General features: G+C 43.2%; 2 protein-coding genes across 6 annotated transcripts in view; one reads left to right on the top strand and one right to left on the bottom strand.

The window, feature by feature from the left end:
* The window catches only part of kcnq2b (potassium voltage-gated channel, KQT-like subfamily, member 2b), a 31,097-nt gene extending 23,309 nt beyond the window's left edge, over window positions 1-7,788 (top strand). For 2 of the 3 annotated variants that reach the window (XM_070992632.1, XM_070992624.1), the window contains exons 16-19: window positions 878-1,009; window positions 2,358-2,478; window positions 2,763-2,938; window positions 3,093-7,788. In XM_070992632.1, coding sequence (XP_070848733.1) covers window positions 878-1,009; window positions 2,358-2,478; window positions 2,763-2,938; window positions 3,093-3,792 — 1,129 coding nt within the window. In that variant the 3' untranslated portion in view covers window positions 3,793-7,788. The remainder of the gene's footprint in view (window positions 1-877; window positions 1,010-2,357; window positions 2,479-2,762; window positions 2,939-3,092) is intronic. The other variant, XM_070992639.1, reaches the window with a different exon arrangement.
* Window positions 7,789-9,431: 1,643 nt separating this feature from the next.
* Window positions 9,432-19,769, bottom strand: ddx27 (DEAD (Asp-Glu-Ala-Asp) box polypeptide 27). 3 transcript variants are annotated; one of them, XM_070992657.1, is made up of 21 exons: window positions 19,547-19,769; window positions 18,018-18,167; window positions 16,612-16,671; window positions 16,325-16,532; window positions 16,049-16,101; window positions 15,881-15,967; window positions 15,409-15,514; window positions 15,144-15,317; window positions 14,884-15,034; window positions 14,671-14,770; window positions 14,455-14,596; window positions 14,222-14,375; window positions 14,037-14,118; window positions 12,727-12,904; window positions 12,366-12,472; window positions 11,982-12,075; window positions 11,772-11,863; window positions 10,018-10,138; window positions 9,828-9,921; window positions 9,676-9,735; window positions 9,432-9,592 (listed from the first exon to the last, which is right to left on the bottom strand). In XM_070992657.1, the coding sequence occupies exons 1-21, from the start codon at window positions 19,628-19,630 to the stop codon at window positions 9,577-9,579; spliced, it is 2,313 nt and encodes a 770-aa protein (XP_070848758.1). In that variant the 5' UTR covers window positions 19,631-19,769; the 3' UTR covers window positions 9,432-9,576. The 3 variants fall into 3 exon arrangements, with proteins under 3 accessions (XP_070848758.1, XP_070848751.1, XP_070848759.1); XM_070992650.1 differs by having other exon boundaries at window positions 9,512-9,592; window positions 10,000-10,138; XM_070992658.1 differs by having other exon boundaries at window positions 9,512-9,592; window positions 9,828-9,918.
* Between the last annotated feature and the right edge of the window lie 5,946 nt (window positions 19,770-25,715).

The following is a 25,715-nucleotide window of genomic DNA, read 5'->3' as shown; positions in this document are numbered from 1 at the left end:
TCCGATCACAGCAGCAGGAAGCCCCGGATCTATAGCAATACTTCTCTGCCTGCTGCAGGTCTCCAGCAGTCACAGTGATCCTGTTCTGTAAAGTTCATTAATACAGTCTGGTGTCAGAACCAGATACATACAGCAGTAGCTCCAAACCAAATCCAAAACTCTCCAAGAAGACCAGCAACCCTCAGCACAAACAGCGTGTCCAGAAGTGTAGTGTTAATGTACTTTATGTGTGATTCTGTGTTTGCTGGTCTGGGCTCAGGACTGGAGTTCCATCCATTATCTGTCAGTCTTGATGCTGGTCCTAGTCCAGGATAAGTGACTAAGCAGCGAACTATAGTCGGGCCACACAGTAAGACTGATGATGAATCTGATTTGCAATGACAGCTGGACCCAGTTGGACTGGGTCTGTTCCATTATGGGTCAGTTAATGCTGACAGTCTGTAGATAAATGCACAGTGATTGATATGTAAAGAATCAACTTTTAAGCCTTCTGATCCAGTCACAAATATAGATTTTTTTAACATTTTTGACATTTTTGCTGTTTGACATTGGTGACTGATGAAGTCACTCGTGTATTGCATGACATGAAGGAGCAGTGGTTCTCTGAACTTCTCACCTTGTCTCTAAGGCTGAGTCCAGACATGTTGCCAAGGAAACTCATTTCAGATGGATCCATCAATTCATTCTGTCAGTCTTGACCCACCCTCAGAGGATGGTCTCAATAGGCTGTAGGTATGTGAGATGAATAAAGTCTACAGAGATCAGTCCAGACTAGATTCCCCACATCAGCACTACTACTGTCTGAGACCACCTGAGGTCCTCCCAGCCATCAGAGGTTGGGTGTCCACTGACTTCCTGTTTTCCTTCTCTCTGTCAGTATCATGCGTTTTATGGTGTCTAAGAGGAAGTTTAAGGAGAGTCTTCGTCCCTATGATGTCATGGATGTGATTGAACAGTATTCAGCTGGACACCTGGACATGCTCGCTCGCATCAAGAATCTTCAGTCAAGGTAAGATGTCTAACCTATGACCTCCGACCCCAGCATGTTGATACTGAACCCCGATTTGCTCCCAATGCTGTGAGAGTGTTTCTCAGTGTTTCCCTTGCATGGTAGCCTCTGCCACCGGTGTGTCAATGTGTGTGTGCATGGCAGTTTGAGTGGTTTGAGCTATATAAATGCAGTCCATTTGTATTTTAAGTTGCTTCAGCATCTCCTAAACTAGGGAAGAGGAACCTCCAGCCTCTGGGACATACATGGCCTGTGAGGTAATTCAAAAATACAAGAAAGCTATTAATTTTTTTATAGATAATAGAAAATAACAGCACATAGTAGAAATGCTATTTAAAGTGGTCCCTGAATGCAGCACGCATGTAGTGGTTGATATCACGTCAGTATATCATGGCGACTGTCAAGAGAACATAAGTAGATGAGGAGCATTGTGCTTTCCAAGAGAAATGGACAAACAGTTTTCTGCTGAAGTAAAATCAACCCAGTGTGTCTCACAGTAATGAAGAAGGTCTCACTGCTACAAACATGCTGAACTGGATGAGCTGCAGGACAGGTCTGTGTGATTTGACCATCATGGTGGACATTGCCAAGAATCTCTCAGAGCTGAGAGCTGAAACTCCTTCAGGTGTTCGGTGAGAAGTTACAGGATGTGAAGAGTCGACAAAAGGAACCAACATTTGCAACATTGCAAAGCAACGAGCTCCTGCTGACATTGGTCTCAGCTAAACATTTTACCTTTTTGACACATGCTCAATTGAAAATGGTACAAAGTCAATATATTTAATGTTTGAGCTCATCAGCTTCATTATTCTGAATCTGATGCAGCAACACATTTCACAGACTGGGAAAGTTGTGGAACGCTCCAAAAACATGTTTGGAACATTCCACAGGTAAACAGGTTCATTGGTAACAGGTGAGAGGATCATGATTGGGTATGAAAGGGGCATCATAGAAAGGCTCAGTCATTCATGAGTGAGGATGGAGCAAGGTTCACGACTTTGTGAACACATGATTGGATGCAGGAGATGAACACATGGACTCAGAGACACTGTCAGTAAACACAGTTTGTAAATGACTATATTTTCTTTTTATTGTTGTTTTACACGGCGTCCCACCCTTTTTGGAATAGAGATATGTGAACAAGAAAACATCCACATTTTCTCAAAGTATTATTATTATGATTTGTATTAAGCTGAAAGTATTTCTCTGTTTTCAGACCAGCACTTCATTTAGAATATATTTAATCTTCACAGCTTCAGCAGCTTCAGGCTGAAACTTTATTGGTTTACTTTCTGTGAGATGGCTGTGTTGGAGCTCAGAGTTTGACTTGCCGTCTCTTGATTGGCAGGGTGGATCAGATAGTTGGCAGAGGGACACCAATTGCAGACAAAGATCGTCCCAAAGCAGCCAGTGAGGAGCTTCCTGAGGACCCTAGCATGATGGGACGGTTAGGGAAGGTGGAGAAACAGGTAACCAGTGACCACCAGTCTGTCACTACAAATACAATTACAACAATTACTATTTGTAATTTGGCAGGCGCTTTTATCCAGAGCGACGTACATATGAGATTTTCATACATCACCGGCAAGGTTCTTGACAGGAGAGGACAGCAAGAGTAAGGATGGAACAACAATAGTAAACATACAGACAAACAACAGAGCTGAAGGCTAGTGAACTCTAAACCTGCTGTTTTTTTCTATTGCAGCTTCAGTCTTGAATCTGACTGGTCCTCAGCTGGTCTTGTGTCCCTCAGGTCCTATCTATGGAGAGGAAGTTGGACTTCCTGGTTAACATCTACATCCAGCGAATGGGAATCCCTCAAGCTGAAACTGATGCCTACTTTGGCTCCAAGGAGCCGGACCCAGCCCCACCCTACCACAGTCCGGTGGATCAGCTGGAGAAGAGCCAGTCCATTTCCAAAATCCTGCAGTCAGTGTCTACTATTAGTGAGAAACCATGAAACCACTGTCATACCACGATCTGTTGTTAATGTTGTTTACACGTTGTTGTTATTGGCTGGGTGTTTTCTTGTTATTTACATGTTGATGTTCAGATGTTTTCTTGTTGTTAACATGTTGTGCAGGGTGTTACCTGGTGACCACGTTGAGAAGACTCGTGTTGTGACGAAGATGGTCCGTTCCAGCAGCTCCACTGGACACAGGAACTACAATGCCCCCACCTGTCCGCCTTCCACATCCTGGCAGCCGATCAGCTCCCAGCTCCACCAGCATGCCCAGCCCCCTCCCCAGTGTAGCCATGGCAACACTCCGAGTCCAGTGGGGGATGGGTCACTGGTTCGACTTCCACCTCCTCCAGCTGGAGAGAGACATGGTGGGAACCGATCAAACCGCCACAGCACCGGAGACCGAGGGGGGGCAGAGAGACCAGAGAGGGGACGAGAGGAGGCCAATAGGACTGGAGGAGTAGGAGGAGGGGAGGAGGTGAAGCAGGACAGCGACACCTCCATCTCTATCCCATCGGTGGACCATGAGGAGCTGGAGCGCTCCTTCAGCGGCTTCTCTATCTCCCAGTCCAGAGAGAATCTGGACTTCCTCAACAACGGCTTCTACTCCTCCTCCGCTGACCTAGGAGACCACCAAGGGGGAGGAGGAGGGGGAGGAGGAGGAGGAGGAGGTGGCGGCGGAGGAGGAGGCGGCGAAAGTGTAGGCGCAGCCCGCTGTGCCACAGTCCGACCCTACATTGCAGAGGGTGAGTCTGACTCCGACTCGGAGCTCTGTGCCCCCTCACCGCACTCAGACCGGGCCTGGACTGGAAACAAGTAGTCGAAGGTAAACTGGAACTTAAACCAGCAGAACAGTTAAACTAATCATCAAAATGTGAATGAAAAATATGTAACTGTGAAGTGAAACAGATCCAAGTTAGACAGAGTCAAAGACTTTAAACACCAGCTGGTCACTGAGTGAAACATGAGAACTCATCATCTTCATTATGAGAATGGCAAAAAGGAGGAGTGTGAGGTGGATCAGCCTGTTGTCACTCCCAGTTCATCAAATGCTGCATTGTCATCCTCCGTGGCATCTCATACAGATGCACCGTTACCCTTGAGAGCCTGTATTGTGGACAGTGGAGTCAGTTGTATTGGGCATTGTGTGCATCTGTGCGAGATGCCGAGGGGCGTGGCAATGCGGCCATATTTGACGACCTGGGAATGAGACCAGGTTTTGTGGTTTCATTCAAGTGAAATGTTTTAACCTGTACAGCAAATGTTTGTTCTCACTGTCGCTGATTGGTTCACTGCTGGGACATGCTCACACCTGATTGGTTGCTTGATTCCATGTTCAAGACTTTTAAACACTATTGTCAGCATCACATAATCACAACTCACTGTTCAAGTTATTGACACGACACAAGACATGATGGGAACAACACATCTGACAGACTGACACATCGCCATGCCCACAGACTCTGTTGATTATGTTTTCTGTTCTCTCTATGTCCTGTCCAGAGCTCAAACACAGAGTCATCCTGAGCTTTCAGCTGAAACTTGAACTTCTCTGGAAGTAACAGTTAAACTAAAATCCCTGTCATACACCCAAAGTGGATTCCTAAAAAATGTGTCTTTGAATTTTCTTCAGGTGAAAACAGAGAATCTGCAAACAGTTTTCTTCAGTGTTCTTGTCCATTCAAACAAGTTTCACAAAAGATTTAATATATTTACAATTGATTTATATTGATTATTTCCAGTTGATAATGATTAAATATGTCTATCTGCCCATGTAGCCAATATTTACAGAATACTGAAATCAATTCTAAATTAATCAACAATTTAACACATTTAAGCATGTCATTCAAAGGTTACTTATACAAATATTACTTGCGTGGAATTACTTATATTAATTCCACACAAGTCAAAAACTGACATGGCAACCGAGATGCTAAGCTTTTTAGCTGAAATAGTTCAAACATTTTGAACTTGTATCTTCGACTCCATTCAAATTGCTCATTCAAGTATCCGACTTTTTCTTTGTTTGAACTTACATCAAGCTCTGTTCAATTTGAGGCCAGCTTCCTCGATCACTTTTAGAACCTGCTCCAGACGTCTCTCATAGATCTCAGTTTCCACATGAACTAGTTCGTCATTCAGATAGACTTCTCCTTCCAGCCCCATTTTCCTCTTGAAGATTTCTGGCATGCTTGACATTCCAAATGGGAGCAGAAGGCATACTTCCCAAAGCAGTGATAAAAGGGATTAGTTTGTGGCTTTCCTCATGGTGGGGAATCCACTGGCGGTGTCTAATGAGGTGAACACTTTAGACCCTTGGAGACATATAATAATTTCATCTATTGTGGGTAGTACAGACGGTACTTGTCCTGTTTCATGCATGGTTTAGTTTCCTTTGGACTACTCAGCATGAGATATCTTTTCTGTTTGACCACAGCTATAGTCAAACACTGCTCTGTGGGCTGTGTCACTGACTGATGCCCCCCAGAAACTGAAACTGTCCAGTACTTTGTGACTTTATTTAGTATTTTGTAGCAACACAATTGTGCCCAATGTCCTTGCCTATGCCACTTAAAAGGCAGGAAAGCAGGACATTTCTTCTTATCATAGTGCTGGCTGCCACACCTACCACAGATTGGAACATGTTGGGGATGCTTCTTGCTTCTTGTGCTGTGGATTAAACTTCGACATGTTGATTCATTCAGGATACACGTGCCACTTCTGACACTGTGTGATCTCTGCTTGACATCAGACCTCTAGAAAACTCGGAACACTCAAAGGCAATTAATGCGCTGTTCAGCCATTGTCAGCACAAACAACACACCCACTACCGTGACTGTTTGCTAACATCTAGTACCTCGAAGTATCGCAACATGTGCTGATGCCTTCAGGTATCATTACTATAAGAAATCGCATTCATCAGAAAAGCTAACAGGTTGCCGGTTTTGATACCATGCTAACAGACTGAGGCTAAAGATAACAGATCCCAGGTGTGATAGCATGCTAACAGACTGATTATCAAGCTTATAGGTCCCATGTTACCAAGTTAAAAGACTGCTGAGCTAGTTAGTCCTACTGCAAAAAATTCTGAATTTTAATTCACAAAGTTGGTAAGATAACATACAGAAAAGGGCGTCAGTAGAACCTCAAATGTAGAAAAGAAAAGTAGGACACTAATGGAAATACAACATTTCTGTTTGTTTCATGTACTAATGGAAAGGTTGCATCAGATCTGTGTGATGCAATGTCATGTTTTAATCTGTGGAAACAGCTACTTCTTCATATCAGAAACAGTGGCTGTATTAGAAACCACCTACTGTTCTAGCAGTATGTACTGATTTGGCCAAAATGCAGCACGTAGTACTCAGCAAGCGCAAAAATCTCCAGTCTGCACTGGACCAGTCTATGCTAAATACTGTGTCCCCCAATGCAAAGCGCTCTAGTGTCACAACAAGCAGCCAGGTCAACAACCATAAATTTTTCAGAAATTTTCTGTAATTAACATGAAATAAACCATGTAGATTTTGAATATTGACACAGTGTTTTATGAGTAGCTCCATTAGTTACTGCGGGGGGAGCTAGCTAACCAGTCGGTCAGTGCCTCTCACAGACCTGCTGACCCCTCAGGCCCTCAGACCACTGCAGCAACAATGACTGAGGAAAGCCAGGACTACCACCAAAAGAGAGTTTTAACCTTCATCACACTATTATTCTGCCAATTTACACTTCCGAAGCAGTAGAAACACCAAGAGGACGAGCTCCAACTCATGTCTGCAGTGAAGTCGTGACAAAACACGTGAACCTGTTACCATTTCTCAGGTAAATGTTCCTCTTCCAGAAAATCGTGAAAATCCACATTTATGAATACTCTTTTTTTTAGATCAGAAGGTGAACCCGGACAGTAGTGATGGTTTGATATTAGCTGTGTTATTGTTAACTTAAGTTTTCCAGAACCAGAAACTGGCTAAACCTAGCATCCTGCTATGAGAAAATGGGTTTGAAGGTACCATGCAGTTGGCAGTTCGGAATCTTCTTTCACAGTGCAAACAGTTGATAAGTCATGTGAGTTAAATGTCTGCTACATCAGAACCAGTGACGTGCGGTCATTTGACGAACGCCCTGATAGGTGGCAGTGCTGAGCTCCATCGGCGCAATGCATGTCGCTGCGTGCTGTCCTACGCAGAGGGCGATAGTGAGTATTCAATTCTAATTAAAAACAGAGAGATCAGCCAAAAAACAACAACAACAACAAAAAACATTCACAACAAATATAAGCTTCTATTTTGGGTTCATATATTTTATATATATGTCAGTGCCTCACCAGTCATGAACCTCACCGCACGTCACTGATCAGAACTTACTTCCATCTCTCATTGACCTCATTAACTCTTTTTCGAAAAGGGCAAATACTGCCTTGAATAACTTTTTTTTTTGTTTTGCCGCTTCCATGAAACTTGTCAATTGCAATACTTCAAAAAGCTCTTGAAAATGTGTTGGCAGAAACAAGGTTATTGTAACTGAAATGGTGTATTTATGTAAGCTACAAAACAAAATTTGCTCCACTTTTACACAAGAAACATCGCTGAGGACGAGGACTGATGATCAAAGTAACCTGTAACCCCACAAAAATGATGTACAGTAGTTGGCTATCAGCTTCTAAGAAGTAAGCTAGTTAGCCTGCTATGCTAACATTTGCAGTTTACGCTAGAACACATAAACACACCTTTTAATAATAATAATACATTTTATTTATAGGCGCCTTTCTTGACACTCAAGGTCACCTTACACCATCAATCATAAAAACAGACACAATATTAAAAGAAACAATTAAGATAAAATGTGAAATACAATTTAAAGTAGGCAATGCAGCTGTGATCAGAGGGAGTAAGCTAGTTTAAGCATGTGAGTTTTGAGTTCGGATTTGAAATGTGGTAGTGAGTCTGTGTTACGGAGGTCAGGTGGGAGTGAGTTCCAGAGCTGGTAACAAGCCGGGCAGGGGGGGCAGTGAGATGGATGGAGGAAGAGGATCTGAGAGTGCGGGCAGGCGTAGCAATGTGGAGGAGGTCAGAAAGACATGGAGGGGCGAGATTGTGGACAGCTTTGAAGGTAAGAAGCGGTATTTTGTAGTTGCTGCGATATGTGATGGGCAGCCAATGGAGCTGTTGTAAAATAGGTGTGATGTGATGGATTGAAGGGGTGCGTGTGATGATACGGGCGGCTGAGTTTTGGACCAGGTGTAATTTATGGAGGGTTTTATGTGGAAGGCCAAAGAGAAGAGAATTACAATAATCTAAACGGGAGGTGACCAGACTGTGAACAAGAACTGTGAACTTTTAATCCATACTTTATCCTTTCATTGCTGTTTTTGGAAAGTTGACCTTCAAAACTGATCTCCAGACAGACCTGCAGCCCAGTTCAAATTGTTAAGCTGTGGATGATCGTGTCACATTTTAGTGGCTTCGTAAACTATCAGTTAAGATTCAAATGGTGATGGTATTAATGAATCCAAAACTGATTATTACGTAAAGCCTACATGACGTGAACACAGCTTTTTGTGTCATAAAACGTGTATGTATGATGTAATCACCACAGCCATTACAGTTAATATTCGTTAATAAATCCCAACAACTGATTGAGTTCCTGTCACTGTCGTTTAACTGGAACAATACTTAAGAGTCTTAGAGAACAGAAACAGCCAGGAGGATCAGCGTCACCTCAGGAAACCGAAATAACACTATCTTACCAAAATAAGAGCCTTTTTTTCTACCTGAGCTCTTGACTTTGAGCTGCAGTGGAGCTAAAAATCTGAAGTTTGTGAGCCCCACCCCCACAAACCAGGTGAGTTTGTAGTTCTGAGCTTTCATGATCAGGATGATGGACAGACTGTAATTGTTTTATTAAGCATATGCAGGTCTTATCAGCTGATCAATCAGCTGTCCTTTGATTGGCTAATGACCTGCTGCCTGTTGACCCACATAAAGTTGAATGTAAAGACGCTTTATTTGCCGTTTCCATGGAGACCATTGAGCCCTTCAGATGCTGTTTCCTTACAAAGAAGGAAAGTCTTTTTCAGGGGTAAAATGATTTTGATTTCTGTTTAAATATTCAGTCAATTGTTTGAATATTTCTGGATTGTTTAGACACCCTGATAATATTTTGCCAAACACAAACAGTTTCAGTCTGTCCGGTCAAATGAAATCAAACTGTTAAAATGTTTGAAATGAACACAACTCTGTACAAAGGAATCTGTAATCTTGTTTCTTCAGCTCAGACTGAAACACAAACTGGATCTTTGTTCAGAACGTTGCCTGTTTGATTGTATTTCAATATTAAAACCTTTAACCATCCTCCGTCTCCTCTCAGTGTCGTTACGTCTCTGCAGCAGCAGTGATCCTCTCGATCTGTTGCCATGGCGCCCTTGTGTATGAAGACATTTCCAAGAACCTACAGATGTGTTTTTAGACAGAATGCAACTTTATTGAAAACTTCTTTAATGAAAAACAAAACAAAACAAAAAACCCCAAACATTTATACAGTGAACACAAAGACAACACAGAAAATGAATGGAGGGGAAACGCACAGCTCCAGGCGGCCATCTTGGCTCTCACTTCTTCTTGAACCTGACGGACAGAACAGAGCGTCAGCCATCGTGACTGTTTCAAGTCTCTGAGGGGTGTCCAGAGAGAGGGAAGGTAAAGCTTACTTTGAGCTACCAGGACGCTTCTTGTTCAGACCGAGACGCTTTCTGTCTGCGAAGGACGGTCTGTAACGAGACAGGTGTACAGACGGACAGGTGAGACAGGTATACAGACAGACAGGTAAACTGACAGGTTGCTGGCAGTCAGGCAGTCTCACCCAGCTCTGTAGTGTTTGAGAACCTTGCTGCTTGTGTTGGTCAGCTCTTTATCAAACACAGACTTGCGTCCTTTTCCTGTTTTCTGATTGGCTGCTGCACAGAGACACAGTTCAGTTGAGTCAGACTGTTTACAGCAGAGTATGTCAGTACTGATGTAGTATATCTGTGTACCAACATAGTATTTCCAACCTGCAGGTGGCGCCTCATCCTCCACCATCGCTCTCGCCCTCTTCGGTCGTCTCTCTCTCTTGGCCGCCCGCTCAGCGAACATCTGTGCCTTCAGGATCTCGAACTGAGCGCGCTCCTCAGACTAAGACACAAAGATCATCAACTCACAAGTGAGAGGTCTCACTCCAACATTAAGCTTTGAAGCTGCTCTGACACTAACACTGAACTCAACCGTCTAACAGTGATGTTTCATCTTGCGCTGCATTCAGGTAAAATGGGCGAGAGAGACATGACAGACAGAAACAGACAAGCTTTTCTGAGATGGCGTCCTCTTCGTCATCATCGCAATTGAAAAAGGAAGACACAAAATTCATGGCAACCAAAAGGAAACAGAATGTATGGTCACTGCTGGACAGCTGAGGCTGAGACAGAGATGAACGTCCACCTACTCTAACTCTCAGATTTCTTGGAGCTCAATAACCTCTCAAAAATGGACAATACAAGGCAGATCTTGCTGCCCAGCATATGTCAACATGCAACAACCTTAGGACTGTGAGTGACTGGCACAAACACATTCATTTAAAAAAGAAAGAACAGAAAAGAACTCTGTTTATTCATGAGCCTGAGGACCACGGCAGAACCTTCAGCCTGGTCCTCTGGAAGGAGTCCATTGTGGATTTTGAGGTGTGTTTAGGGTCATTATCCTATTGCATAAGCCTTCCTCATTTCATCTTCAGCTCTGATGCTTGATCGCAGAATGGTGTGTAATTGAATCTATTCTCAACCAGTGACATGTTCCTCATCCACCAGCTGCAACAGAGGGGGGTTCCTTTAACGGAACTCTGCACATTCTGTCTCCAAACATAGCACTGCTCATTGTTTCTAAAATAAATCAGGTCTGCTTAGATGTTCCTTTGCACACTTCTGATCATTTGGTGAGGACACAAAGGTTTTCTTCTGATGACTCTTTCAGGAGGATCATATTTGTGCAGATGTTGCTGCACAGTAGACCAATTCACCATTCAGAGTCTGCTGAATCTTATGAAGTTCTTTTCCAGTCAAACAGGAAGTTTTGACTTGTCTTTCCAGCAATCCTGTGAGCAGTTCTGTGTGAAAGTTTTCTTGGTCTTCCAGACAGACTTTTGGGATGAATTTGAGCAGAGACTGAGAGCCAGGCCTCCTCGTCCAACATCACGACCTCACAAATGTACTTCTGGAAGAATGGTCAAAAATTCCCATGAACACAGTCCTAACCTTTGTGGAAAGCCTTCCCAGAAGAGCTGAAGCTGTTCTAGCTGCAAAGAATGGACCAACGTCATATTGAACCCTATGGATTAAGAATGGGATGTCATTTAAGTTCGTGTGCGAGTCAAGGCAGGTGAGCCAATACTTTTGGCAATGTAGTATTAAGGGTCTGAAAACTTTCTGTATGCCCTGCATGCATGTCTATTCTTTTTCTTCCATATAGTTATTTTTAAGTATTTAATCTGCACATACGGTACTAATGGTGTTTTCACACTCTTCAATTTTCAATAAAATTAGTGTGACACTTAAATTTTTGCCTGTTGTGATGAAATATGATCTGACTCCCGATAAATGTTGCCTACACCAACATCTATACAGTTTATGCCAAATTTATGAGCTACAACCTGAGAAACCCTGAGAGAACAACGAGTCACTCATCTACAGAATGAACTGATCGTGTGTGAGAGACCTTCAGTTTCACCACGTCAGTGACTGATTATTGATTGAACAGTTATTATTATTATTGATACCGTCAGCTCCTTTTTCCGGCCGTCTTTCAGGAACTTCTCTCTCTTCTTCTTCCCTCTCAGAGCGAGATCGAACTCCTGCAGAGCCTTTGACACTGACGAAGAGGAGGACAAGTCAAAATACAGTATGGGGTACTGTGGAGTACTATAGTGGAGTACAGTATGATGTAATACAGTGTGTTTTAGTGCAGTGGTGTGTGCATTACTACTCACTGCGGCTCTGTTTCCTCTCCTGTTGAGTCTGAAACCAAACTCTCTGTGACTGACAGGAGGTGGAGCCATCAAGACGCTTCTGAGCCACACTTAACTACACACACACACACACACACACACACACACACACACTTAACAAAGGTCCAACATGTCCTTGGACTTCCTCTATCTCATGGTTCAACCGAAGATGTTCTGCTATGTGACTGTGAGAATCCTTGACCCTGATTGGCTGGTAGCTGTGGGACAGTATAACCAGACACCTGAGGACACCTAGTGTTTGGTGTTGTACTACATTGTTGGCGCAGTATTAAACTGTGTGTGACCACTGAAGTGAACAGGTGCTCAGGTGCTGATTTGAGTAGGTGTGCAGGTGCTCAGGTGTACCTTGGCCTCAGATGCAGCCAGCTCTCTCTCCTCCCTCTCCAGTTTCATCACAGCTTCGACATCTTTCTCGAGTTTGGAGATTAGATCTCTGAACTTCAGGATGACCTCTGGGCAACAGATAAACACAAACCAAGAGAGTTACATCACAACACACCTGCAGAAAACTAAACAGGTGATATCTTTTTACTTTCTGTTCAAATATCACTAGAAAACATCAGGTCAGTATCGTCACTCCTGGTACCACCAGTTACCTTCTGGCTTCCCTGAGCCGCCCCCTGGCTCTGTCTGTTTACTGACATGCTGCCCTTTCTCAGAGCTTATGAACTCAGACCACCTTTCTGTGTCTCTCAGGTGTGTGTACCTGGTGGCAGGACTCGAGCCTTCACACTGCTCTTGGCTGACTTCACAACCTCCTTCAGCATCTTCCTCTCAGACTCTCCAACCAAAGACACCGAACGCCCTGAGCGACCAGCTCTCGCTGTCCGGCCAACACGGTGGACGTAGTGCTTCACTGTGGATGGCATGGTGAAGTTTATCACCTGAGAGACAGACAGAGAGAGAGACATCATGTCTTCAGATGTGTCAGAAAACCTGTTATTGCAACTCCCTCTAAAACCTAGTAGTACTCAACACTGTAGTACAAAAATAACTCCACTGTATCAGTACATAATGTTTCAGTAACTCCTTGGTTGTTATAGCATCCTGTAGTAATTTCAAGTTAACTCTACAGCAACTAGATGGTGACTGATGACTAAAGAGGCCCTTCAGTAACTCCAAAGTAACACGTTAGTAACTCTGCCGTCACTCTACGATAACTCCACAGTAACTTTACAGTGTAATTTCACAGTAACGCCATAATGATGCTACAGTAACTACAAACTAACTGTATAGTAACTCCATAGTAACTTTATGCCGTTGTAACTTCACAGCAACACCACACTAAGTCTACAGTAACCCTGCAGCAGCTTTACAGTCACTGCATTGTAACTCTACAGCAACAATATTTTAACTTCACTGTAGTAATAACACAGTAGTAATTTTGCTGTGTTCCAAGAGTAAATTCATCATAGTAGTATAATGATACAACAGTAACTCCAAACAAACTTTACAGTCACTCTAGAGGAACTTCTGTGCAGTAAAAGTACTGTCACTCTATAACAACTCTATATTAAGAATGTGGTAAACTTACAGTAACTGTGCAGTAAGATAAGGTAGGATAAGTTTTCAGGGATATTTAGTCATTACAGCCATCACAGCAATAAAAGTGTACAAGGTACAGAACAGAAAACAACTGTGTATATGTACATTTGTACAGATTATAAAATAACAGTAAATGCCATAAAAATCCTACTGCCATACAAAAGTACTATTGGTACTAATAGTACAAAAGTACTATTGGAACTAACCCCATACTGTTATTGCACAGTTGAGAGAAACATACAACTTAGAAATTGCACCAGATGAAATGGATAATGTGAGGAGATGTTAGCATTGATAACAGTAGTGCAAAACAAAAGTGGGTTTATGATGCAGAATTGAGAAAGAAGCATCAACACAGGCTACATCACATGATGCTGGAGTTCAACAGTCTGGATGCAGCAGTGTGTTACTTAATGGTAACTCTGTAGAAACTACTGGGCTCCCAGACTAACTGCAGACAAAGCGACTCACTGTTTTGACTCCATCGATGTCCAAACCTCTCGCTGCCACATCTGTTGCAACCAAGATATCAATCTGTTCATCTTTAAAACGCCTGCAGAACAAAACGAATGAGGAGAACAAGGAGGACAAAGATAGTAGATGCGTGTTTCAAATTAGCACATTTTTCCTATGTTCGTGTTTCTGTGTGTGTGCACCTGAGGTTCTCCAGTCTCTGGTTCTGGCTCAGTTCTCCATGCAGTTCTCCGACCTTCATTCCCATCAGTCCCAGAAGGATGTGCAGTCTGTGAGCCTGCTTCCTTGTCTGAGTGAAACACATGACGTGATCCTGGAACGTCCGAGTCAGCAGAGCTGTCAAAACATACAGCAGTCAATGCTACTACTGCAGTATAAGTACTACAACATTATTGTTAGCATTATTAGCCCATACCAGCCACGACAGCCTCTCTGTCTCCCTCTCTGTTTGGTCGGATTCGGACAAACTCTTGTCGCAGAAATGGAGCCACATCAGTGTTGCTGTTAACGAAGATTCTGATTGGCTGCTTCAAAGAGACCGCTGCCAGGTCCTTCACCTGGGGACAGAAGCAACATGACACAGTCAAACACCTGGATGCACAGGTCAGATGACACAGGTGTAGGTGTTTACCTCCTCTGTCATGGTGGCGGAGAACAACATGGTCTGTCTGTTGTAGGAACACAATCTGATGATCTCCTTCATCTGTTCCTCAAAGTACTCGTCCAACATCCTGAGAAACAGAGAAAAAAGACAGAACCAAACAGGTGAGTCTCAGTTTCCCAGCTGTGTTGGAGTTGAAGTTTTTCTGTGATGCCTCTTCTTACTGCAGGTATCAATGCTCACCTGTCGGCCTCATCCAGGATCAGGATTTCAATGTGAGTGAGCTCAAAGCTCGGCGTGTTATGAAGGTGATCGATCAGCCGACCAGGTGTAGCTATCAGAACATCTGGCCCCGCCCTCAATGCCACCTCCTGAGACTTCAGGTCCAACCCACCTGGGGACACACAAGGACAGGCCTCCTGAACACAAGACCAAGTCCAGAGTCTAGAGACAGGCTGAGTGAATTTACACAGATCGTCGGATCAGTCAGTAAAAAGTCATACCAACGGCCAGACAGGTGGTAATGGAGGTGAACTGGGCAAGCTGACGGGCCACAGAGTGAACCTGGATCCCCAGTTCTCTGGTAGGAACCAGAACCAAGACCCGGGTAACCTGGGATGTCCTGGGCTTATAAACCAAACGTTCCAACACCGGCAACATGAAGGCAGCAGTCTTCCCTGTGGACAGGAATCCATTATTAATCTATCTGGTTCCATCATTAGAAATTGGTCCCAGTATAATGAAATGGCCCCAGTATATCAACATTACCTGTCCCAGTAGCAGCACAGGCACACAGGTCTCTGCCCAGGAGGCCAACAGGAACACAGGCCTTCTGGATGGGAGTTGGTTGCTTGAAGCCCAGAGCTGTGATGGCCTGCAGGGACACACCAGGAGGTTACAAACATCAACAACAAAACAAAACCGGGCTCCTCCTGGAGGGGGGACAGGGCAGGGAGGGGCCTGATGGGTGGGCCTTCAGGCTCTGCTCAGAGAAGCAACGTGAAAAAATTCAAATCCTTTGTTGTGGTCAGAAGAAGAAACAGTTTGAGGAACTCCTGAACTTGACTGACTCTTCCTCGATTGAGGAGGCTGAGCTGGAGGAGGTGAGAAAAACTATCCACAGAAGTCAGTGGATCTCATCATCATCATCATCATCATCATCATCATCATCAGTCACCTCAACTCCAGTCTTTCGTCTACTGATCTAAGAGACACTCAGAAGGCCAGTAGTCATGGTTACCTTCAGGATGGGACGGGACAGGTTCATATCATCAAAAGTCAACCGATCATCGAACTGAGATGCATCTTCATAGAACGACTCTGGAGCCTGAAAAGACACAGGTGTTACCACGGTAACCCAGTGCAAACTGTCAGTGAGTCTGACACATCATCAGCACCTCTTCCTCACCTCGTCTCCCGCCTTCCTCTTTCTCCCTCGTCGTTCTTTGTCTCTCAAGGTGTCTGAAAGGAAACGGGAACTTAGTCCAGGCGATCAGCCATAAAAACAAAGTACTAAACTCCAGTTTAAAGTTCAGAGCAACAGTTTGTTCAATTGGACAAAATTATATTAGAATGACTTCAGTTTTCACTCAGTTTATAGATGATCTGATTATTGAAATCAATCAAAAGAATTCATATTTCTTCTTCGTGTTAGTATCAAAATACAAGCCTCTGCTGGACTCACCTGATTTGGTCAGAATCTCCTCATCACCTGAGTCAAACTCATCTTCATCTTCATCCTCCTCCTCCTCATCATCTTCATCAACAGTTCCATCGGGTGGCTTCACATCCTCCTCCTCCTCCTCCTCCTCATCATCATCATCCTCCTTCTCCTCTACCCCCTGGTTCTTCCCTGCAGAACCTTCAGCAGCGTTTCTCTCGCCTGATTTCTCCTGCAGATCAAAACTCCACCGTAAAACGCAGGAAGTCGAGCCCGACCAGGCAGGAAGTCGGAAATTACCGTGCACTCACCTCAGCTTTCCTCTTCTTCCTGATTCTCTCTATTTTCTGGTCCAGAGTGGTTGCAGTTCTCTGCAAACACAGAACATAGTTAAAAATACAGCAGGGGAACGCTAGCGAGCCAAAGCACCACCGGAGAACCAACAGGCTTCAGTGGAACCAGTAAACTGACATATATCATTCCAGTTAGCCCACTGCAGTAGAACATGCTGTTTCAGGTTTTGTCTGCGGTTTTCGTGAACGGTCCTAGATACCAAAACTCCCATGACTCTCCGTTGCTGTTGCCATGGAGAAGCCAGTCACAGGTGTGAATTCACACCTCCTTGTTGCCGAACAGTTAAAGTGAACTGAGCATGTTCCAGAAGCTGCTCTGACCTCTGACCCTGCTGCTGAGCTGAAACGCCTTCAGGTGTTTGGCGAGAAGTTTCAGGACGTGAAGAGTCGACAAAAGGAACGAACAGATTTACTGTTTGATGAGGAACCAGCCAAACAGAAGCAGTTCTTAGGTTCATGAGATATACGTGAGACCCTGCTCTACCTGGACACGACGTGAGATCAGGAAAGGTGCCTGAACCGGAATTTTTTCAGTGTGGTAAGTTTGATGAACTCAGACCAAAGCCAGGCAGTTTAAAGAGATGTCATTAAGCCACTGACTGGCTGGTTTCTTTTATTTTTAGAAACGTGTGAGAGTTTAGCTTTGGCGTGTTTTAATTCAGATCTGGTTACTTTCAACTCTAACAACTCATCTGAATTTATACTTTCATTAACATGCTTTTTATTATCCTTCCAACTGGAACAATGGCAAGTGCTGCCTCAAACATTTTTAATACTTTATTATTTTGCTTTTAACCTTAAATTTTTATTCTTATTTATCATTTTTAACCGTATTGGCGGAGTAACCTTGGTGACCTTGGTGTCTTGACTCTTCGGTATTCTGTCCGCAGCCTGTCCTGCTCCCCTTGGCCCAGCCATTTTGAACCTCCATCAATTACCCTGACCCTAACCCCACCCTGCCCCCACTGCCCTACTCCAACCACAATCTTCCATCCCAGAGGTTCACAAGCAATGAAACAGGACTTCGTTCACAGGGTTGATCCTGATCAACCTGAGACTGCAGGAACATATCCTCCACACCCCAAGCTCCAACCAGCATCGTCGACATAGTTTAGAATGGTAACCCTTTTTACAATAGTTTATTTTTAGCTTTGGAGGAGTGTTATATTGGTTTGACTTGACCTCTGCACCACAAAATACATCCTAACCAATGACCTGAAAGATGAACGAAGGGACCTGCTCATTAACTGGTCCCTCAGCTTTTCTGTGCTACAAACTATCCTCCAGAGCTTCAAAGGTTCTGCTCCAGCGTTCCAAAGACGACTGACACACTGTGACAGAACAGGTTCTGCTGCAGGTTCTACCTTGTTTTTGAGCTGCTTCATGATGTCAGTCATCACCCAGTCGTCATCACAGTTCAGTCCGTCTCTCTCTCCAAACTCAAAGTCAGTGTTGAAGTGTGTTGGCCCACGACTCCCAAACTTCTTCTTCCTGTTCAGTACGATTGGTCCATCCTGACACACACACACACACACACACACACACACACACACACACACACACACACACACACACACACACACACACACACACACACACACACACAGTGCAGTTCAGTATATATGTTGGGTGGGTGTGAAGGGGTCATGGCCTCACAGCAGCTTCAGGGGCTTTGCTGATCCGTTATGACATTCACTCAGTTGAAAACAGCTCGGTCAAGTCCATATATTTCATATTTCAATATTTTTTATTTCATGTTCTTCCTCATCGGCTTCAGTGATTTCTGTAAATATCTACCTGTTGTGGAACGCTCCAGAAACACCTGTTTGGATCATTCCACAGGTAAACGGGCTGATTGGTAACAGGTGAGAGTCATGGTTGGGTATGAAAGAGGTGTCCTGGAAAGGCTCAGTTGGTCATAGAAGATGGAGCGAGTTCACCACTTTGTGAACACATGAAGTATGAAGGAGATGAACACATGAACTCAGAGACACTTCAGAAAACTGCTGTCAGGAAACAGTTTGACTGGAAATGACTGATTCTGGTTTTACTGATGTTTTACACACAGAATCCAACGTTCTTGGAATCAGGGATGTAATAACACTATAGATAATGTCATAGAGAGATCGTGAAACTGATCAACTCAACTTTCATGTCAAGTTTCCCTATGACTGAAAAACACACACCTCTCTCTGGTTTCTCCGTTGGTCTGGACCAAATAAAGCGGACTACAGGTGTGAATACGCTCCATTAAAAGCATAAAGCAGGTGACCTGTTCCTGACTCACTTTCTGTTCATTTCATGTCAGATCATCTCTGTCTGCAGACAGAGTTCAAGAATCAGAACCACAGAAAAAGATTAGAATGCTGTATATTATTATCCTGTGCATCTACTGAATACTGTTTCCCACTCTTTTATATATATACTTGTTTTGATTTGCTCTATCCTCTTCATTCATGCTGCTGTGAATTGGAATTTCCCCTCGCGGGACTATTAAAGGAATATTGAATTGAATTGAATTAAATGCAAGTTAACACAATAATTCAGCATTTGTACTGATCCCATCAGACTGACAGTGACCTTTCACCCATTAGAAACGACCTAATATCATAAACATTGACAAAATCTCAACTGTACATTTGTAATCTTTGAATCTGCAAACTTAAGGTAAAACAAGGAGGTAAAATGACGTTTCTCGGTTCCCCTTAGAACGTTCTGAAGTCTAGCTTAGAAAAACTCTTTGACTTCGTTCGTTAATGTCAAGAATTAAAAACTTTCTGGATCAAACTGCGGTGAATCTGCTTTTTTCCAGGCGGGCTCTGGTTCACCTCCGGCCGCCTGGTCGCCTCGTTTCTACCGTGAGACGTTCAGCTGTGGAGCCGCTCAGACTCACCTCCTGGTCGGACTCGGTGTCAGGCTCTTCCGGACTCTCGTCCTCGTCCCGGATCGTCCCGATCAGGCCCAACTGCTCCAACATGGTGGACTGGACTGCGGTATCCGAACACAGACTGTGGATCAGTTAGAAACGACTGCGGCACAACTCCTCTTCCGATTTCTCTCTCCTCACGCACGCACACACACACATACACACACGTGTGTTGACGGAAAGAGGAAGTGAGAGCGGTGTATTTCCGCTTCCGGTTGAAAGGATTTTCTTTGTATGAAATTTAAATGACAAACTAAAGCAATCATTTATTCCAAATCCCAAATATTCATCATAGTGATGAAAGCGACTCCACACAAGAGACATAACACATTTAGAGACAATAAGATGTATTAAAATGCATTAAGATTAAAACTTAAAATAACCATTTTAGATAAATAACTATACTAAAAAAATAACACAAAATCACAGACTGACTAAGTGATCCAGTTAGTTTGTAAGACACTAGTTTTCTATTCAGTTTGTGTGTAATGACATTGACCGAGGGGAACGTACATCATTGGAACATGTTGCTCTTGAGCTCAAAGCTGAATTATCAGTGCTGATCATCACTGCATCCACCAAGATCTTCATCTTTGTTTTAGCAGGAATTCTCAGAGCTGATTGCACAGTTTAACTAAATGTCAGGTTGATCCTGAATAGAGACCTGAATATCCATATCAACAAAAAGAGCTTTGGAGCTTGAGAATCTGCTGGACAGCTTGACGCTGCTAACGAAGCCGCTCATCAGCATGGTCACATTCTGGACTTGGTATTCACAACAGGGTTAAATACTAACAAATTTCAGTATTAGAATCACCTATTTCTGACCATCACTGTGTGCTTTTTGATGCCAACCTAATCTTACCAAGGACTTAAGGTTCTTCTGGATTTCCTGGATCTGTTGTCTGCTCCACACTGAGCACCCAGTGTGCCACAGTACAACCTCCCAGAGACTTCCAGGTCCTAACCCTACAGTCTGTGAGCAAAATGAAGATGACTTAACTTTGCTAACCGCCTTCCTCTATGGCAGTTTTTTTTCCTTTGAAATGATAAGAAATAATATGTATTGTTTTTCCCACTCACCGCCACACATTCAACAGTTTGGTCAACCAGTGATATGGCTCCGATTTCTGATCAGTACCACAGATCAGTAGGGCCAATGAGTGGTTAAAAAGAGATTCTGAGATGACATGACTGAATCAAAGTCAGTAATATTATGAGATCATTTGAGTCACACAGATATGACTGGTCTTTAAATGACACAGTTCGTTGTTGTCTGCTGTTGTTCCTCTAAAGTTTCAAAGAGGCGGTCTGACAGAATCTCCTTATGGTTAAACGACAGCATAAATGACAGTATAAATGAGAGGAAGCAAAATTTGTGCTGTGGAGCAGCTGAAAGAAAATGGACAAAAACTGTTCACAGTTCACTGTAACATATACAAAGAAGCCATGATTGTCTACAACAAAGCAATGCGTCTGGCAAGAAAAGATTACTTCACTTAAACCCTGTCAAAAAAAATGGAACAATAAGACAATTAACCTGTTACATTAACTGAGCTCTGAAAGACCGTCACTGACTCGTCCACCTCATGTGTTCCAGCAGTTTGGTCAACAAGTCATATGGCTCTAATTTCTGATCAGTACCACAGATCAGTTGGGCCAATGCCTCATTGTTTGGGAAACGCTGCACTGTCTTGTCTATCTTGTCTTGTCTTGTCTAAGTACCTGGGTGTTCACCTGAACAATAAACTGGACTGGTCTCATAACACAACCACACTTTACATGTACAAGAAAGGCCAGAGCAGACTCTATCTGCTCAGGAGACAGGTCGTTTGGAGTGCAGGGGACACTCCTGAAGACCTTTAATGACACTGTGGTGGCATCAGCCATCTTCTATAGAGCGGTCTGCTGGGGGAGCAGCATCTTGACAGCTGACAGGAAGAGACTTGACAAACTGATCAAGAAGGCCAGCTCTGTCCTGGGATGCCCCCTCGACTCAGTGGAGGTGGTAGGACAGAGGAGGATGATGGCTAAGCTGTCATCCATGATCGAGAACGACTTCCACCCTCTGCAGGACACTTTAACAGCACTGGAGAGCTCCTTCAGCGACCGGCTGCTTCACCCAAAGTGTGTGAAGGAACGCTATCGCAGGTCCTTCCTTCCTGCAGCAGTCAGACTCTACAACCAGCAGAGCTCCCAGTAGACCACACACTCACAAGACTTTCAATATGACTGCACTATAATACACATTAACTGCGTTCATTCATACTGTGAAAATATTTAGCTCAGGTGAATTTCAGCATAAGGTGCAATATAGAAATTTTTCAATCGTGTGTATTATTACTCCAATGTGCAATATCAATACTCCAGTCAGGAGTACTATCATCCAATTGCAATATCAGTACTTATTGTTCATATTTTTATATTCCTTGTTTATATTGTTTATGTGGCTTGTTTGTTTTATTTAATGTCCTTTTTAATGATGTCCTCTATTTTGCTATCCACTTTGCTGCTGTAATACCTGAAGTTTCTCCACTGTGGGACTAATAAAGGTTTATCTTATCTTATCTTATCTTATCTTATCTTATCTTATCTTATCTTATCTTATCTTATCTTATCTTGGGTGGGAATGATGGGTGATGCAGTCTATCATAGTGTTTCTGTTCTCCCCATGAGACTGTCCTGTTGGTCAAATGGAGCTGCTGGACAATGGGCAGGTATGAACGGATGCGAAGCAACGAGTTGTGATTTGATCTTCCCCGTGTGGTAGGGTGGTGGAACCGTATGCATCCTTGCCATTTGCTTACAGTTTTGCACTCCGTCTGAAAGCCTGCAACGGTTGCATTTGTTTTTGTCTCCACCTCAACTCCTCCGGCATGTGAGGATTTGCTCTGGGTAAGAGGGTTGGTCTGGAAAGCAAAAAAAAACAAAAAACAAAACAAAAAAATTACTACTGGACAAAATCTAAATTGCATGCTATCCATTTTCAGTGATAAAATGAGGTAAAACAAAAAAGTACAGAAACATCAGTTAGATGCACCAAAAAATACAAAATACGTAGAACGTTGCACAAGCTGCTGCAACAGGCTGCCACTAGAGCGGCACCATCTGGTTACCTTGGGCTCTATTTTCGATTCCGCCAACACCTCACATTGCAAGCACGTTCGGCACGTGTAATGGTCTCACCCTGACCAAATGTACACAGGTGAAACAGGGATGCGAACTAATCAATTGATGTCGCTGTGCCAACCAGAAACAGCCGTGGCATCCTACAGAGCCCTGCTAGAAAAACCAGCATAGACCAGTAAAGCTGGCCACCAGGAAAACCAGCATGGGGTATGCTGGTTATACCAGCAATACCAGCATATGTTGTGTTTTGATGCTGGTGACCAGCATTCCATGCTGGTTATGCTGGTCCACCAGCGTTATTAGCAACACCATGCTGGTGAGTCAACATAGCTATGTTGACTCACCAGCTAAACCAGCATCAATCCAGCATAAACCAGCACAGACCAGCATAAACCAGCATGGAAATGATGCTGGTCTTTGCTGGTTTTTCTAGCGGGGAGCATATATATTGCATCTATCTCAGAGCACTCGAGAGACCGAGAGAGACAGACACATGGAAAAAACGTAAGTGATGATCGTTGTCCGCTGTTACCCACGTGACGTCATTTCATTCCAAATACAAATGTGATCATAGTAATGCTTAACGTTATCTACAAAGATGGAGTACATCACTGCTTTGAGGAGGATATGTAGACATGAGTGACATCAGAATCTAACATAGAGCCCTCGTGTTTTGTGTGTGTGTGTGTGTGTGTGTGTGTGTGTGTGTGTGTGTGTGTGTGTGTGTGTGTCATGAGTTAATGGTTTCAGGCTGTTTCAGTTTCTGTTTAAATAAAACATCTGATTCAGTCTGATAGCAAACAGTTGGAACGCAAACACACACACATACACACACACAGACTGTACATGTGAGGACTCGGGCTGACCCTTAAACACTGGAACTTCCTGGAAAGCTTTTGACTTTCCTAGAAAGTCTGTCACTGGCCCCAGACTGACCTTGCAGAGAACAGAAGAGGTCATAAAACAGGAAATATCATTCTGAAATGCAAATCTAAAGTCCAGATGACTGATGTTTACACACAAACACACACAGATCTCAGATCAGCATTATGTCATTACTCTGAAGCTGAAATCTGTTCCAACACAATAAATCATTGATTGCTCTGATGTTACATAATTCAGTTGTGACTGCTGATGATGTTCAACTGCTACGCGCAATAGATCAATACACAGCTAGATGGCATTCCCTCACACAAGTAATGTTAGGATGAAAATAAATAACATTAGTATGATATTCTTGCTGTTTGACTTCTGCACAACAAGGGCACAGACACACTCATTCTGTTAACTTATTTTTAACCCCACCATCTGTAAATATCTGGTTGCTTCCTCCTCATCAAATGATCAATAAGTTTGACAAACATTTGCACTCTTAATGTTAATATTAATGTTAATGTCTTAAACAGACATTAACAGTATGAGCTGTCTGACATTAAAATCCTGCAGTTTTAGCATAATACAATAATAGTAATAACAGCAATAATAATAAACTCTATTTGTATAGCGCCTTTCAGAAAGGAATTGCAACTCACAGTGCTGTAGAACAACAAAGAAATTATGTTGACCAAGTAAGTGCTTCACATAGAAAATACACAATGGACATAAAAACAGGGATAAAAATATGTAAAACAAGATAGATAATAAAACCCGCTTAATAATAACAGTAAAAATAAGATGAAAATCAAAATAAAGACAATGCATAACATGAAATGGAAAATAAATCCATGGAATAAAACAATAAAATATAGGTAAAAATAGAGTACATAGAATGCATACAATCAAAAAGATACAACAATTTAAAAGACGTACAGTGGTGCAAAATCATGAAGCACAGCACAGAAGTTTCAGACCTGTATCACAAAGTCAGTTCAGTTTTTAAAAAAATATTCAATGAGTTGCTTCACTGATATCTGCAGGTAGGGTGTTCCAGAGCTTTGGGCGTCATTGACAATTGATGAACTGGCAAGGACTGAGGGAATCACAAATTCACTGGGAGGGAAGACAAAACTAACACTAAAAGCCATGACATGTAGAACTCAGTTAATGTAATACAGGAGAATTTTCCCATGTTTCCATCTCTTTGACAGGGTTTATTGAGCTCATCTGTGATCCCATTAGCAGCAATGCTGCCTCTAATTGAACTTATTTTGTTATTGAAGAGCGATGCAGGTTCTTACACAGTTTGATGCAAAGAACTGTGGACAGGTGGGGGCAGTGCTGAGCAGCTGGTCAATAGTGGAGATTAATATTCTAGAGTTCCCAGCATTCTCTTTAATAATCTTGTAAAAGTAATCCTTTCTTGCCTCCCGGCACCCACAGCGAGAATCGAATCCGGGACCTTCTAGCTGTGAGGCAACATTGTTGCCACCATTCCACTGTGCCACCACTTGTCTTGGTTATAGAGACCCCAAACAGACCTCAACATAGTATCATCACACCTTTCGTCATTCAGAGTCAGTGGTTTGTACCTGTTTTCAGTGGGAGTACAAATGGCGGATTGAGTGTTGGTGCCCTCTAATTTCTTGCTGGATTTGCCATTGCAGCAGACAACACCAAGACCAAGTCCTGGCTGGACTGACTTTACCATACTCTCTCCATCCTGATCCCAGGTTTCCAGTCACAGACAAAGCAAACAGGCCTGTGCTGTTTGGAGGTCAGGCTCGCATGCTATGGAGGAATAAAAAAAATGATAAAAAATATGGTGGTAGCTTTCTGTTTCTTTCATTAATGTAAGCCCCTGTCACATACAAGTATCCAGGATCCACCATCCAAAACTTTTGGCAGAAAAAAACCCAATAACCTCCGTAGGACATAAATAACCCTGCCCTCAATAACCAGGTCCCACCCTGGTCCTCCACTGACACTTGATATTTTATTTGGGCCTTTTCGACAAAGTCCAAATTTCCATTTCCACTTATTTTTATTGAGCGGCAGGTAACTGCACTGTAGGCACAGTTAGCTTGTTGTAGCATCCCTGAAGGACTGTCAGAGTAATGGATTAGAATGG

This window comes from Chaetodon trifascialis, chromosome 3, assembly GCF_039877785.1.
Source record: "Chaetodon trifascialis isolate fChaTrf1 chromosome 3, fChaTrf1.hap1, whole genome shotgun sequence".
Taxonomy (NCBI): domain Eukaryota; kingdom Metazoa; phylum Chordata; class Actinopteri; order Chaetodontiformes; family Chaetodontidae; genus Chaetodon; species Chaetodon trifascialis.
Note: the sequence above shows the minus strand (reverse complement) of the source record. Positions and strands in the feature narration are given on the sequence as shown.

Bases quoted from the DNA above. Each gene is read 5' to 3' on its own strand.
- ddx27 (XM_070992650.1), bottom strand. From the start codon at position 19,630: ATGTTGGAGCAGTTGGGCCTGATCGGGACGATCCGGGACGAGGACGAG. The intron at 12,905-14,036 runs GTGAGTCGCTTT...TCTGTCTCTCAG, and splicing joins ACATCGATGGAGTCAAAACA to GTGATAAACTTCACCATGCC. The intron at 12,473-12,726 runs GTACACACACCT...TCTGTTGCCCAG, and splicing joins GGCTCGAGTCCTGCCACCAG to AGGTCATCCTGAAGTTCAGA.